Genomic DNA, 12,370 nt, shown 5'->3' with positions numbered 1-12,370 from the left:
TTCTGTTGTAATGAGATGGTTAAAACTCAGAGCAGAACTCTGCAGAGAGTGATTTATAATATCTACAAATGTAAAAAATAATGAAAATAAAAGAGAGGATTAACCTTTAACCTTAATTATGCAGGATGCTTCTCATATTTCCTGAGAGCACTTTCAAAGTTTCAGATTTGGTTATATTTTAAATTTAAAATCTACCAGTGAATTTGCAGTTAAAAGATGTAAATATCTTTTATGAAATGTTGGGTCTTCACGCCATAAATCATCCTACTTAGATTAAATGAAATGAAAGAGAATCAAAGGAGAAATCTGAGCTTTATTTTCATATCAGTGGTGGTTTGACGTGTTACTGTAATATTTTATTATGTTTTTTGTACAGTGAGGGAGATTATTGTGACACACACAGTAAAGGGCTGCACACACTGACCCCTGCTGGTTACTGTCGGTACCTTCGATGCCTCTTTACTGTTATTGTGCTTTAATTTTCACTCATCTTTCAGCTGCTTTCTGATTATAAAGTAAACTACCAACTGTGTTTCTCAGGTATTTTATGTAGTTTGGTGTAAACTGTCAAATAAAAACATTACTGCGTATTACTTTATGCATGATTTATGATTTATTTTTAAAAATGTGTTTCTGTCATTTGGACATAAAATAATACAACTAAGCTTTGTTTCATCAACGGAAAACTACATTAAAAGAAATGGATCAGACACTGAGAAATGAAGGTTTATATTAGCTTCTGGCTTGATTTATTTATATATCACCTTTCAAACTGTGATGCATCACAATGATAAAAGAAAAAAGAAGCTTAAAAATACAATAAAAACAACAACAACATTGAAAAACAAAGATCAAAGCAATAAATCAATTAAAAACAAAACAATAGAGCTTCAATTAAAAAGCCAAGCTAAAAATATGTCTGAAATGAATTTGAGAAACACTCGAGCATGTACACTGAGGCTGCAGACCATCGATCGGCTGTTTGAAATAATGACATATTTCCTTCTGAGTTTCAAAGAAAGAAAAGAATCCGACACATGCAGTGAAGCATATTGATAGAAAAGGGAGCTGGTGACATTTGACTGGTCGTAGTGTTTTTTAACTTAATGTCGTCCCTCCATCAGCTGGAGTTACTTTATTTCAAGGCTGCAGAGGAGGAGAAACTAAATTCATTAATGTTTATCCAACAAATGTACAAATAAATGAATCCTCTTTTTTATAATCGTGGGACAGAAATATTTTTGAGAGAAACCGAATTGTTTTCACAACATTTCCACACACACGTTACACAAATAAAGAACAACTGGATCCAGCTGTGCCGTTAATATGTGTGAGGTCAGGGCAGGATCTTAGCATCGCGGGAGCCGGGCTTCAGTATCTGCAGGGTCAGGATGTGCTTGATGGACTTCCTGAACCAGGGGTAGAAGAAGGCGTAGATGACGGGGTTCAAACTCGAGTTGAAATGCGCCAACCAGATCTCGAAGGCCACGGACGAGGCGTCGACCGAAGTGTCCTCGCCTGCCAGAGCGGGGAAATAATACGGGCAGAAACAGAACAGGAACACGAGCACGACGATGCCCAGCGTCCGGGCCGCCTTCAGCTCCTTTTTCTTCACCGTCGCGGCTCCCGAACGCCGGCCGGCCGCCGCGCCGACCTGAGAGCGCAGGCTGCGAGCCTGAGACACGGCCACGCCGAACACTCTCAGGTACAGCACCATGATGATGCCGATGGGCACGGCGAAGGTGAACACGACGTCCACCACTCCCGCCACGTAGCTGATGACGACCACGCACTCCCCGAAGCAAGTGTTGGAGCGGCCCGGCTGTCTCAGGTGGTCCATCAGCAGCAGCATCCTGTAAAACACAGAGCAGAGCCAGCACAGGCACACGCAGGTCCGCGCCGTCCTCTCGGTGACTCTGCTGGAGTAACGCAGCGGGTCACAGATGGCCACGTAGCGGTCGAGGGAGATGAGCACCATGTTGGCCACGGAGGCCGACGTGATGATGTAGTCCACGACGTAGTACAGCGTGCACAGGACGTCGCCCAGGAACCAGCAGGCCTCCACGTACACGATCTCCACCGGCATCAGCAGGAGGCCCACGAGGAGGTCCGACACCGCCAGAGACAGCAGGAGGAAGTTGGTGGGGGTGTGGAGCTGCCTGGGGAGGGAGAGTGTCATCGGGGAGCCGCAGGCAAAGAGGCCCAAAGGGGAAAAAAAAAAAAAAAAAGCAAACACGCAAAAACAAGCAGTGTGTGAGTTGTAGGATTTTTAGATGATTATACGTGCCTGAAGTGGGAGATGGAGATGATGACGAGCAGGTTGAGAGCCACGGTGATGAGCGCGATGGAGGAGAGCAGCACGTAGATGAGCATGGTGGCGGTGGGGGGGTGGGCGGGCTTCCTGCAGGACGAGTTCAGCTGCGGGACGCAGAGTTCGGCTCCTCCAGCGACGTCCATCGTTCGACGGAGAGAAGCTGACGGACTCTGACGTTCAGCTCTTTTATTCTCCTGACCGACGCTCCCTCAGGGTTTCACCTCTCCTGGTAGTCTGTAGTGTGCGTTTGCTTCTGGTCTGTCGGAGTCGTTGCATCAATACCTCTTCGCTTTTTCTCTTAACATCTTAGAAATATACTTTTTTTTTTGTCTTTTAGGAACCAGAAGTGACCGTATTTGGAACACACTATGCACCGACAGCTGTAACCTGACTGCACCACAGACCTGTCAATCAAACAGACACGCCCCAAAAACAGGTATTTTTGAAGCTTATTTTTTAATCAATGTGGGATTATTTTCAGATGGACCTCCAGAATACTAACAAGAAGGAGTGACTTTAGCTAACAACACCGAGATAACTGCTGGAGACATTTTATTAGGGTCCGAGCACCAAAGGTGCGAAAGCCCTATTGCTATTCGTAAAGTTATTATTATTTTTTTCCTGAAAGTTTAAATGCATTTTTGGAGGTTTTCTTATATTCAAAAACTTATGAAAGTTGATACACACATCTGTCCCAGCGAAAAATGTCATATTCTAGTGTAGTCGTGAGTGGGCATGGCCAAATGGCTCGGTAGCGCCCCCTAAACAGATGCCAATTCGTTGGATATGTGTATCACACCTGGACATACAAAAAAGTTACATTGCATCATTACATCAACTCAACAGGAAGTCCGTCATTTTGAATTTACTCGCCATTTTTGGCGATTCGCACGTTGTACTTTAACAAACTCCTTTTTCAGATTTTGTCGGACCGACTTGAAATTGAGTCTGTGCCCTCTTAACATGTTTGGAATTAAAAGTTATCAAAATAATTTGTTTTCATCGATCAATGTGCCCGTGGCATGGCGGCCAAAAAGTGACCCAAAAGTCATGCTATGGCATGTTGTTTAAAAAATGAGTCCAAAATGACATATGATTTTTTTTTTTTAAGTTATGACAAAGGGTGAACTTGAACCATTCTGGCTGAGAGGCAGCAGTGCTAACCACTGCACCACCAATCTTCCCAGGAGTTAGACGGCATTGTGACAAATCTTTGGCTCACTGCAACCTATAACTCGACCGTTCACAAATATTCATTCAAATGCGACCAAAATTGCCGTAGACATTCTTTGGATAGTAGGTATACGTGTTTTCAAGGGGGTCTGCAGTGATATTAAATATCTTCCTGTAATGTGTAGTGTATGCAAAACTTTTTCAATTTCTCCAAACGTTTAAACTTCACTAAAAGTTGAATCACCATCAACAGGCCAAGGTGGAATCTGAACCATTAATAGCAACCTTGGTGAAGTAGAATCTTTTACCTGTTGAGTTAACCAGACTGTTGGTTGAGTCTCTGGAAGCTCTGAGTGAACTCCATGAAACTCTTTCTCCTGCTGCGATTCATCCTCCGGCGCCGAAGATAGTCCAGCGGCCTACGACGCTGACACTGACTCAGAGCTGGAAACGACCTCATGAAGACACGGGTCCAAGACCCGCCAAGGTAACACACATGGTTCACGGTTTACCCGCCGAGGTAACACACGAGGTTCACGGTTTACCCGCCGAGGTAACACACGAGGTTAATGGTTTACTGAGGGCGAGTCCCCTTAAAAAGCCACACAGTTCACAGAGAGCAAATCCCTCTAAGGGTAAGCCACATGGTTCACGGAGGGCAAGACCTCCTAAGGCAAGTCCCTCTAAGGCAGGGGTGTCAGACCAGCCTGTTGTTATGTCTGTAGAAGGTTGCAGAAAGTGGCACATTCAGCCTGGTAATACTGTAATACTGAAATATCTGTTTTTCAGACGTCACTCTGGCCTGCTGACGGAGTCGCAGACGGTTAGTGTTTTTCAAACTTCTCCTCGGATCCAGAGAGCCTGAGGTTCAGCTTGGCCTCACAGTTACGGTCTGAATTTTGGGATTTAGCTTGAGGTAGAAATTTAAAGAAAATAACTTCTAGCCTATGGTCCCCAATTTTTTTTATTTTTTTTTTGTATATTCACAGGTGGAGAGCCCACAGAGGGAATTATTTACTCTGCATTTAGCTATATGGTGAGACACAGACGTCAAATTCTATGTCAATTAAGGTTGCTATTTAAGCTGATTAAAAGCTTAGAATCAAGCATGTTGGAGCAGAGCTGCAGTGATTATTGCCAAAATGTGTTTATATTAACAGCATTTAATATTCATGTGAAACTGAAAGAGGAAATCTTCCACTGCGTGTTTATGACTGAGATGGTGTAATGAAAACAGAGTGTGACTTTCCACACCTAATTTTCTCACTATATTCAGCAATTGTGTTATTCATACTGTATATCACCTTTCAAAATAGTGTTGGAAATCACTGCGTGGGCTCAGGAACACTTGTGAAAACCATCATCTGTGAACACAGTTCATCGCTGCGTCCACAAATGCAGGTTAAAACTCTCCAAAGAAGAAACCAGGTAGAAACATGATCCAGAAACACCGCCGCCTTCTCTGAACCCGAGATCATTGATGATGGACGGAGGTGAAGTGGAAAACTGTCCTGTGATCTGATGGATCATAATCTGAGATTCTTTTTGGAAATCATGGACGCTGCATCCTCCAGGTTAAAGAGGAGAGGGACCATCCAGCTTGTTATCAGCGCTCTGTTGAAAAAACGGCGTCTGTGAAGGTACAGGGATGCATTAGTGCACATGGCATGAGTAGTTTGTACATCTGGAAGAAAGCATTAATGCTGAATGATATATTCAGGTTCTGGAGCAACGTATGCTGCCATCCAGTCCAACCACATTCTGCACGTATTCCAACAGCATGGCTCCGTAGTAGAAGAGTCCGCTGATAAACTGGCCTCCTGCAGTCCAGACCTGTCACCCATTGAAAACATCTGGAGCATCATGAAACAATGTTTCTTGGTTCCATCCAACTTCACAGTTTATATTTTGTGCTTAAAGTCTGGAATTTTTTGGTCAAAAAGAAGAGCTTCTGATCATGCAGTGCAGCCAGATGATGCCTGTTAAATATGCATATGTACAAACGGCCTCCTGATGTTTGTGTAACATGTAAAGAAAAAAATATCATTTTGTCATTTAAAGTTATCTTCTGGGTTGGTTTGGGCGATCAGATGCGGGAAGCCACGACTGCATCCTGCGCTGATGTAGGTGTTGCATCAGAAAAGTTTAAAAGGTCGTCACAGAAACAATCTCAGTTAAAACAAACTACTTGTTGATGCACTTATTAATGGTTGCATCATGTTCTGATGTCGCCGCTTGTTTTTTTTCCAACAGTAACACCTCTGATTGCAGCGATGTCATCATCTGATACCTGTGAAAGCAGGTGTGAAAATGTTCTCGGTACAACAGGCACACACTCATTAGAGGCAGCTAATGAGCTACTCAGCGAGGATGTTAGTAACACAATATGTGTTTGTTATGAAAGACTGTTTCATCATGGACATTATTCAGATACTGTCAATCAAACATTAATGCATCAGGAGACGAGTCCACACTGTCACTCGCTGTTTGCAAGTGTTTTCAGCTTTCATGAAAGTAACGTAGTTGTCATTAATCAAACTTTTTCTGTCCACATGCACACGGACGCACAGAACACAGAACTATCAAAGAATACGAGGTGTAACCAGAAAGTTCAGAGTGTTACTGAACGCAGCACGGCGATGCACACCGAGCAGCAGGAAGCAACGACCTTCATCAGGAGGTATTCAGAGTTCAACATCGGCACTGAGTTCAACACGTTAACGTAAACCGAAAACATGTAAACACTTTCTGCAACCTTCTACAAATATAACAACAGGCCGGTCTGAGCTCAGGAACCTGGACCGCTTCCTTCACTTTACTCCTCTGCTTGATGCTGATGCAGGACTCTGTGGGTCGTAGGCTGCTACCTGCTGTTGGTCGTCACCTGCTCTGCATCTATGAATGATGTCAATGAAGGAAGGGAAGCCTGCCGTGCTAGTGTGTCGACATGCGTGTTAACTCTGTGTGTTGATGTTATTAAAATCAACCTTACACATGAAAATCAACCTTACACATTTTGCTCCGAAAACATGGCTGTATAATCTGCTCGTGTTTTGGAAATCGATGGTTTTCGTGGGACAGGGACGACTGGAAAAGGAGCACTTACCTAATAACACCAGGCCATGGTGATGAAGGCAGGGTTTTCATCCTCATGTCTTGGCATGGACAGATCTGCGCCTTCTCTGGCTGCACCTCTGGGACACAGTCACAGAAAAAGATCCGGTTTTAAAGTTGGTTTCGGCATTCGTGGTCCAACAGTGATCCAAACAAACACGCATCAATACAAATATTGCGCAAATCCTCTTAATTTAGATATCGTCTGTGTTTTCTCCTGAACTTAGGAGAATATTGGGCAGGTGGGCCTGCCGGTGCGCAGGTGTTACCCTGCCGGACACACAGCTCCACTCTGCAGTGCAGGTAGATGTCACCGGTCCTGCCAGAGAACCGGAACGTGTTGAGAGACGTAGTTGGACGTTCCCAGTCCGTTGCCCTCCACCGTAACCATCCGGTCCGCAGGGTTGGGGCAGCTGCTCAAAAAACAGACAAGATATTATTCACCGGACAATTTTTTTTACAAATTAAAAAAAAAAAAACATGAATCTCCTGATTGTCTGGCAAGTTTCAAAATAAAAGCAGAGTGAGTAAAGTCGGCATGGATGTGTTTGAAATGAGAAGCCCTCTCACCGGCGAGCAGGCTGTGTGAAGCCAGGTGTAGCAGGAAGCAGGACATGAAGGCGGTCTGCTTACAGGCACCTGAAACACATTTGGAGTTAAACATTCGCAATGCAAAAAAAAAAGAATTAAATTCAGATGAATGTGTTTCTTCTTTTTAATCTCCTTGATTCCTCCCGGATCATTTTAAAATCCTTTAATAGTTTAGAGAATGCGTAGTTTAATTTAATAGACCTATAACAAGTAGAAACTACATTATATTACATATTATATGAAACTCTATTCTAGAATTCCCATTGAGAAGGTGGATGTGATGTCATAATGATTTGTTCCAAATTTTCAGTTGACCAATTAGATCTCAGGGGCAGAACTACTTTTTGTATAGTAAAGTTGTAATACTGCCTTGATGTGGCAGATATTGATGAGTAGTCGTTCGTTACAGTTTGGGCTTCACATCCATAATCAACAGTTTATATTTATATCTTAGAGAGGCCATCTGTGTGTGTGTATGTTCTATTACTGCTCTGACATGCAGCGTGTTTTAAATCATTTCCTCTGACAAAAGGAGAACAGCTCAGAGCTCCCATGTTCGGGTTAAATCGATAGAGATGTGGTGTGGAATGTAACGGGGCAGGAAACGTCAGACAGTTTGATCGCAAGCGTGGTTTGTATTTTGTTTTTTTTTACCTCCAAGGAAGATGTAAAGCTCAGGTGTGGCCGACCAGTGTCAAACTGAGCACCAACAGTTTGAAGATATGTTCAACAATTTAGCAAAATGGATAGGAATACGACATAACATTACCAACTTCTGGTAAACACAGCTTCAAAGCGAATTCAAACAAATTCCCAAAAGGCATTCCTGAGATATCGCATGGACCTGAATGGGAACGACGGAGTGATCTTTGACCAACAAAATCAAATCAGTTAATTGTTGAGACATCGTGAGACGTTTGTGCCAAATTTTGAAATGAGAACAAGAAATGTTATTTACAATATATTATTGTGCGAAATAGTCTTACCTACATTGCGGACAATATTTTAGCCCAACTTTTTATTTAATATATAATATTATAATATAATATAATCCAACTTTCAATCTTCCACGAGACATTTTTCAAATGTGCCTCTTTCCATTTCATAGCGAATAAAATGGTTTCATTTTTGCGCTTGTACAACTACAACTGCGAGCCAGAATACGATAATATTTTAGTTTGTGGATGGAAAAAAAGAAACAAAATTATTATGTTACAGTCTTTTTTAATATTTCTATGATGCTCTTAGGTTATTGTTCATTAGCTGACATTTGGCTCTAAGTGTGTTTGAAGGTGTATTAAAGGGTACAGTGCCCAATACTTTAAAAATTCACGGCTTGAATAAGAGTTTCTGGTGCTGAACGAACCCTCAAGAGAGGTGGTGCTTTGAGGTCATTTTACTGTCACTTGCACATTGTGACACACCGTCTGCGCATCTGAATTACTGTACAAAACCGTCAATACAAAGTTTACAATTTGTTCCATCTGTTATTAAATCACTCAAGATACAGCGTCACTACAGCATTTTGGCCTCACAGGAGTCAGGCTGCAGTATCTGAAATGTAACGATGAGCTTAATAGATTTTCTGAACCAGGGGTAGAAAAAGGCATAGATGATGGGGTTAAGACAGGAGTTAAAGTAGAACAAACATATTACAAAGGCACCAGATGAAGCATTAAACACGCTATCTTGGCTCGTGAGAGTAACACAATAATATGGGCACATGCATATTATAAACACAAGTACAACAACACCAAGAGTCCTGGCTGCTTTCAGATTATTTTTGTGTTACCTCGCAATTATGTTTGCTCTTCCTCTTCCATCTAATTCATTTGTCAGTGGGGGAAATAAATCTCTGTGGGAGGGTGTTAATATAACAAAAACTCCTGAGGTGAATATGATGACAAGAGGCATGCTGATCTGACAACAAGTATATGCATGAAAATATGTGCATAAAAATATATACTCACAAAAAAACAACACCTGCAAACAGCCTGTGAGCCTCCAGATCTGCACATATACTGTTCATTAAAAAATTACCACTGAAAAAATTTCACTTCTTTTGTTACTCATTGTCGAACAAGAAATGTTATTTAAGACATTTTTGTACAAAATAGCCTTTTCTACATCGTGGACAATATTTTTATTCAACTTATAACATTAGGGAGTTCATTTTATTTTTTGCATTGACAGTCTGTACATATACTTTCATTCTTCCACACCATATTTAAGATACTAACCTGCTTTCAATGTGCATCTTCCAATTTTATTAATAATATATTACTTTGCTTCAGTTTGTTTTCTTTGTTTCATTTTGTACTTTTGAAACTGCACCTCATTTTGCCAGCACACTGAGTTATTCTACTTTGTAGGTGTGAAGACAAAAAATGGGATAGACTGGCATCCTGTCCAGGGTGTACCCTACCTTCGCCCAAAGTGAGCTGGGATAGGCTCCAGCCCCCCGTGACCCTGTTCAGGATAAAGTGGGTATAAATAATGGATGGATGGAAGACAAAAAATAATAGTCTTAGTCATTTTATGTTTACTATTAGGTATTATGTTACTGTTAATAAGCTGACTTTTATCTTTAACTGTTCTTGAGGTTGTTTGTGTTAAAAAACTGGCCTCGCACAGCATCACCACAGACGACTCTGGTTTTGGCTAATGTCTGTGAGTTTCCTGCACGTTCAAATACAGTTTGATTTAGAGTTTCTCATGTTAAATCCTCGATAGAGGTGGTGCTATGACAACATTATACTGTCACATGCAGCATGTGTGGACACATGGTCTGTATGTTTTATGAATGTAAAAAACTGTCAACACGAAGATTTATCCAGACTTTTCCATCTGTTATTAAATCACTCAACATACAGCGTCTCTACAGCATGTTGGCCTCACAGGAGTCAGGCTGCAGTATCTGAAATGTAACGATGAGCTTAATAGATTTTCTGAACCAGGGGTAGAAAAAGGCATAGATGATGGGGTTTAGACAGGAGTTAAAGTAGAACAAACATATTACAAAGGCACCAGATGAAGCATTGAACACGCTATCTTGGCCCGTGAGAGTAACACAATAATATGGGCACATGCATATTATAAACACAAGTACAACAACACCAAGAGTCCTGGCTGCTTTCAGCTCCGATTTCTTAACAGTTACTGTCACTGATTTCTGCAGTCTGACTGGTGCAAGCTGAGACCGCATGATTCGAGCCTGAGACACAGCCACCACAAATACTCTCACATACAGAAGTACAATCACTGTGATGGGAGCAATGAAGGAAAATACAAGATCAAATAGTCCAGCAATATAGTTAATAACAAAGACACATTCTCCAAAACAGGAGTTAAATATACCTGGTTGTTTCAGGTAATCTTTCAAAACCAAACTTTGAAAAACCACAGAACAGATCCAACACAGACAAACACACATCTGAACTCTCTGAATCGTGATTTTGGAGGAATAATGCAGTGGATAACAAATAGCAACATAACGATCAATAGATATGGTCATCATGGTTCCGATTGAGGAAGACGTGATCATGTAGGCTAGATACTGATACAGAGAACACATGAGGTCACCAAGGAACCAGCAGCCATCTAGGACCACAATTTGAAAGAACAGGAGGATTCCAACGAAGAAATCTGAGACAGCCAGAGAGAGGAGGAGGAGGTTGGTGGTGGTGTGGAGCTGCCTACGGAGAAAGAAAAGCAATATATTCATAATTGTTATTCTGTTGTATGTATTACTGAAGCAGACAGAGGAAACACTGAAAGACAAAAAATATACATTGTGTGGAGTAAACCAGTTTCATTAGTTAATACAATATGTGGCTACCTGAAGTGTGCGATGGAGATGATGACCAGCAGGTTGAGAATCACAGTGAGCAAAGAGATGGAGGACAGCAGAATGTAAATCAGCATATTCTCAAAGTAAGGACGCTTCGGCCTCCTGCAGGAGGTGTTGAAGAGTTCTGGAAAGCAGAGTTCAGTTTCCTCCATCACCAAAGAGAGGAGCAGCTGCTGAACACTGGCAGCTCTCTGACCCACTCTTTGTACCATGCAGCTGATTTATCTACATCCTCCCCTCCTTCCTCCACTCCTCTGTGCTGTTGTTGTTTTTTCTCTCCATAGAGATTGACTCATTGCTTTCTGAGCTCATCTTCCTCAACGTAAAATTTCCTCCTTTCCTTCCGTGAATATCTTCCGACACTAGATTCTGACTTTCTTCCCTCCATCTCTCTCTTATTCTGTTCCTCATTTCTCTTGTTCATGTTCATCTTCATTGCCTTTTATCCTTGCTGGTAAAGTAGATCGGGAGAATACTGTAAAAATAACAAAAGTTGAGAAAACTCTTTGTTTTAGAACCTCAAATCTGAAGCTATTTTAAAATAGAATTCAACCTTAAACACATCCGCACATTTATTCAGTAAGAGCTCCACAAGTATGAGCATTTGGGAGACTTTTGACATCCATCAATCTCCTGCCTCTTGTTTGAGGTGGCCAAAGGCCTCACAAGGCCTGCCTCCTGTCTGGCAACTTTTTCCAGCTCATCCTGGGTGTCCCTGGACAGATGAGATATATGATCTCGCCAGTATATTCTGGGTCAACCCTGGTGTCTCCTACCAGTTGGACATGGCCAAAAAACTGCCCATGATGCCCAGGAGACACCTTAATCAGATGCCCGAACCACTTGGACCTTTTCCTTAACGCCAGGCCTGTCCACCCTGCAGAGGAAACTCATTTCAGCCACTTGTATTGGTAATCTCATTCTTTTGTTCACCATCAACAGCTCATGACCAGAGGTTAGGGTTGGAACATAGAACAACTGGTAAGCCCAATGGTTTGTGTCTGCTACTTCACTTGATCTCTGGGAAACCAAGGCCACAGCTACAGCTTGATGGCTTCTGCCAACACCAAGGTATCGAGTTTGGATTGCGACAGGCACCGACAACCACCTGACCACGAATTCCTTTTGGCCACATCCACAGTGGAGGCTTCCAACATGGCCCACTCAGATTCCATGTCCCCATCCTCCCCTGGGATGCAAGAGGAACTCCTCTGGAGGTGGGAGTTAAAGACCTCATGGACAGGGGTCTAAGACAAGATGTTCTCAGTTTACCCTCTCGAAACCTTATTTCTTCGGACTTAGCCCGACCAGGTCCCATGGGAAAAGAC

The 12,370-nt window shown here is 42.2% G+C and overlaps 2 protein-coding genes across 2 annotated transcripts; both read right to left on the bottom strand.

Moving 5' to 3' along the window:
- Nucleotides 1–1,336: 1,336 nt before the first annotated feature.
- LOC138633922 (trace amine-associated receptor 13c-like) lies at nt 1,337–2,457 on the bottom strand. The gene is made up of 2 exons (XM_069720456.1): nt 2,288–2,457; nt 1,337–2,159 (listed from the first exon to the last, which is right to left on the bottom strand). The coding sequence occupies exons 1-2, from the start codon at nt 2,455–2,457 to the stop codon at nt 1,337–1,339; spliced, it is 993 nt and encodes a 330-aa protein (XP_069576557.1).
- Nucleotides 2,458–9,279: 6,822 nt separating this feature from the next.
- Nucleotides 9,280–11,549, bottom strand: LOC138633926 (trace amine-associated receptor 13c-like). The gene is made up of 2 exons (XM_069720460.1): nt 11,031–11,549; nt 9,280–10,887 (listed from the first exon to the last, which is right to left on the bottom strand). Exons 1-2 carry the CDS (start codon nt 11,252–11,254, stop codon nt 10,071–10,073), a joined length of 1,041 nt encoding a protein of 346 aa, XP_069576561.1. The 5' UTR covers nt 11,255–11,549; the 3' UTR covers nt 9,280–10,070.
- Between the last annotated feature and the right edge of the window lie 821 nt (nt 11,550–12,370).

This window comes from Brachyistius frenatus, unplaced genomic scaffold (genome assembly GCF_029030835.1).
Source record: "Brachyistius frenatus isolate BFR_SWC_R1_liver_20210118 unplaced genomic scaffold, ASM2903083v1 Contig_241, whole genome shotgun sequence".
NCBI lineage: Eukaryota > Metazoa > Chordata > Actinopteri > Embiotocidae > Brachyistius > Brachyistius frenatus.
This window is presented reverse-complemented; position numbering and strand designations above follow the sequence as displayed.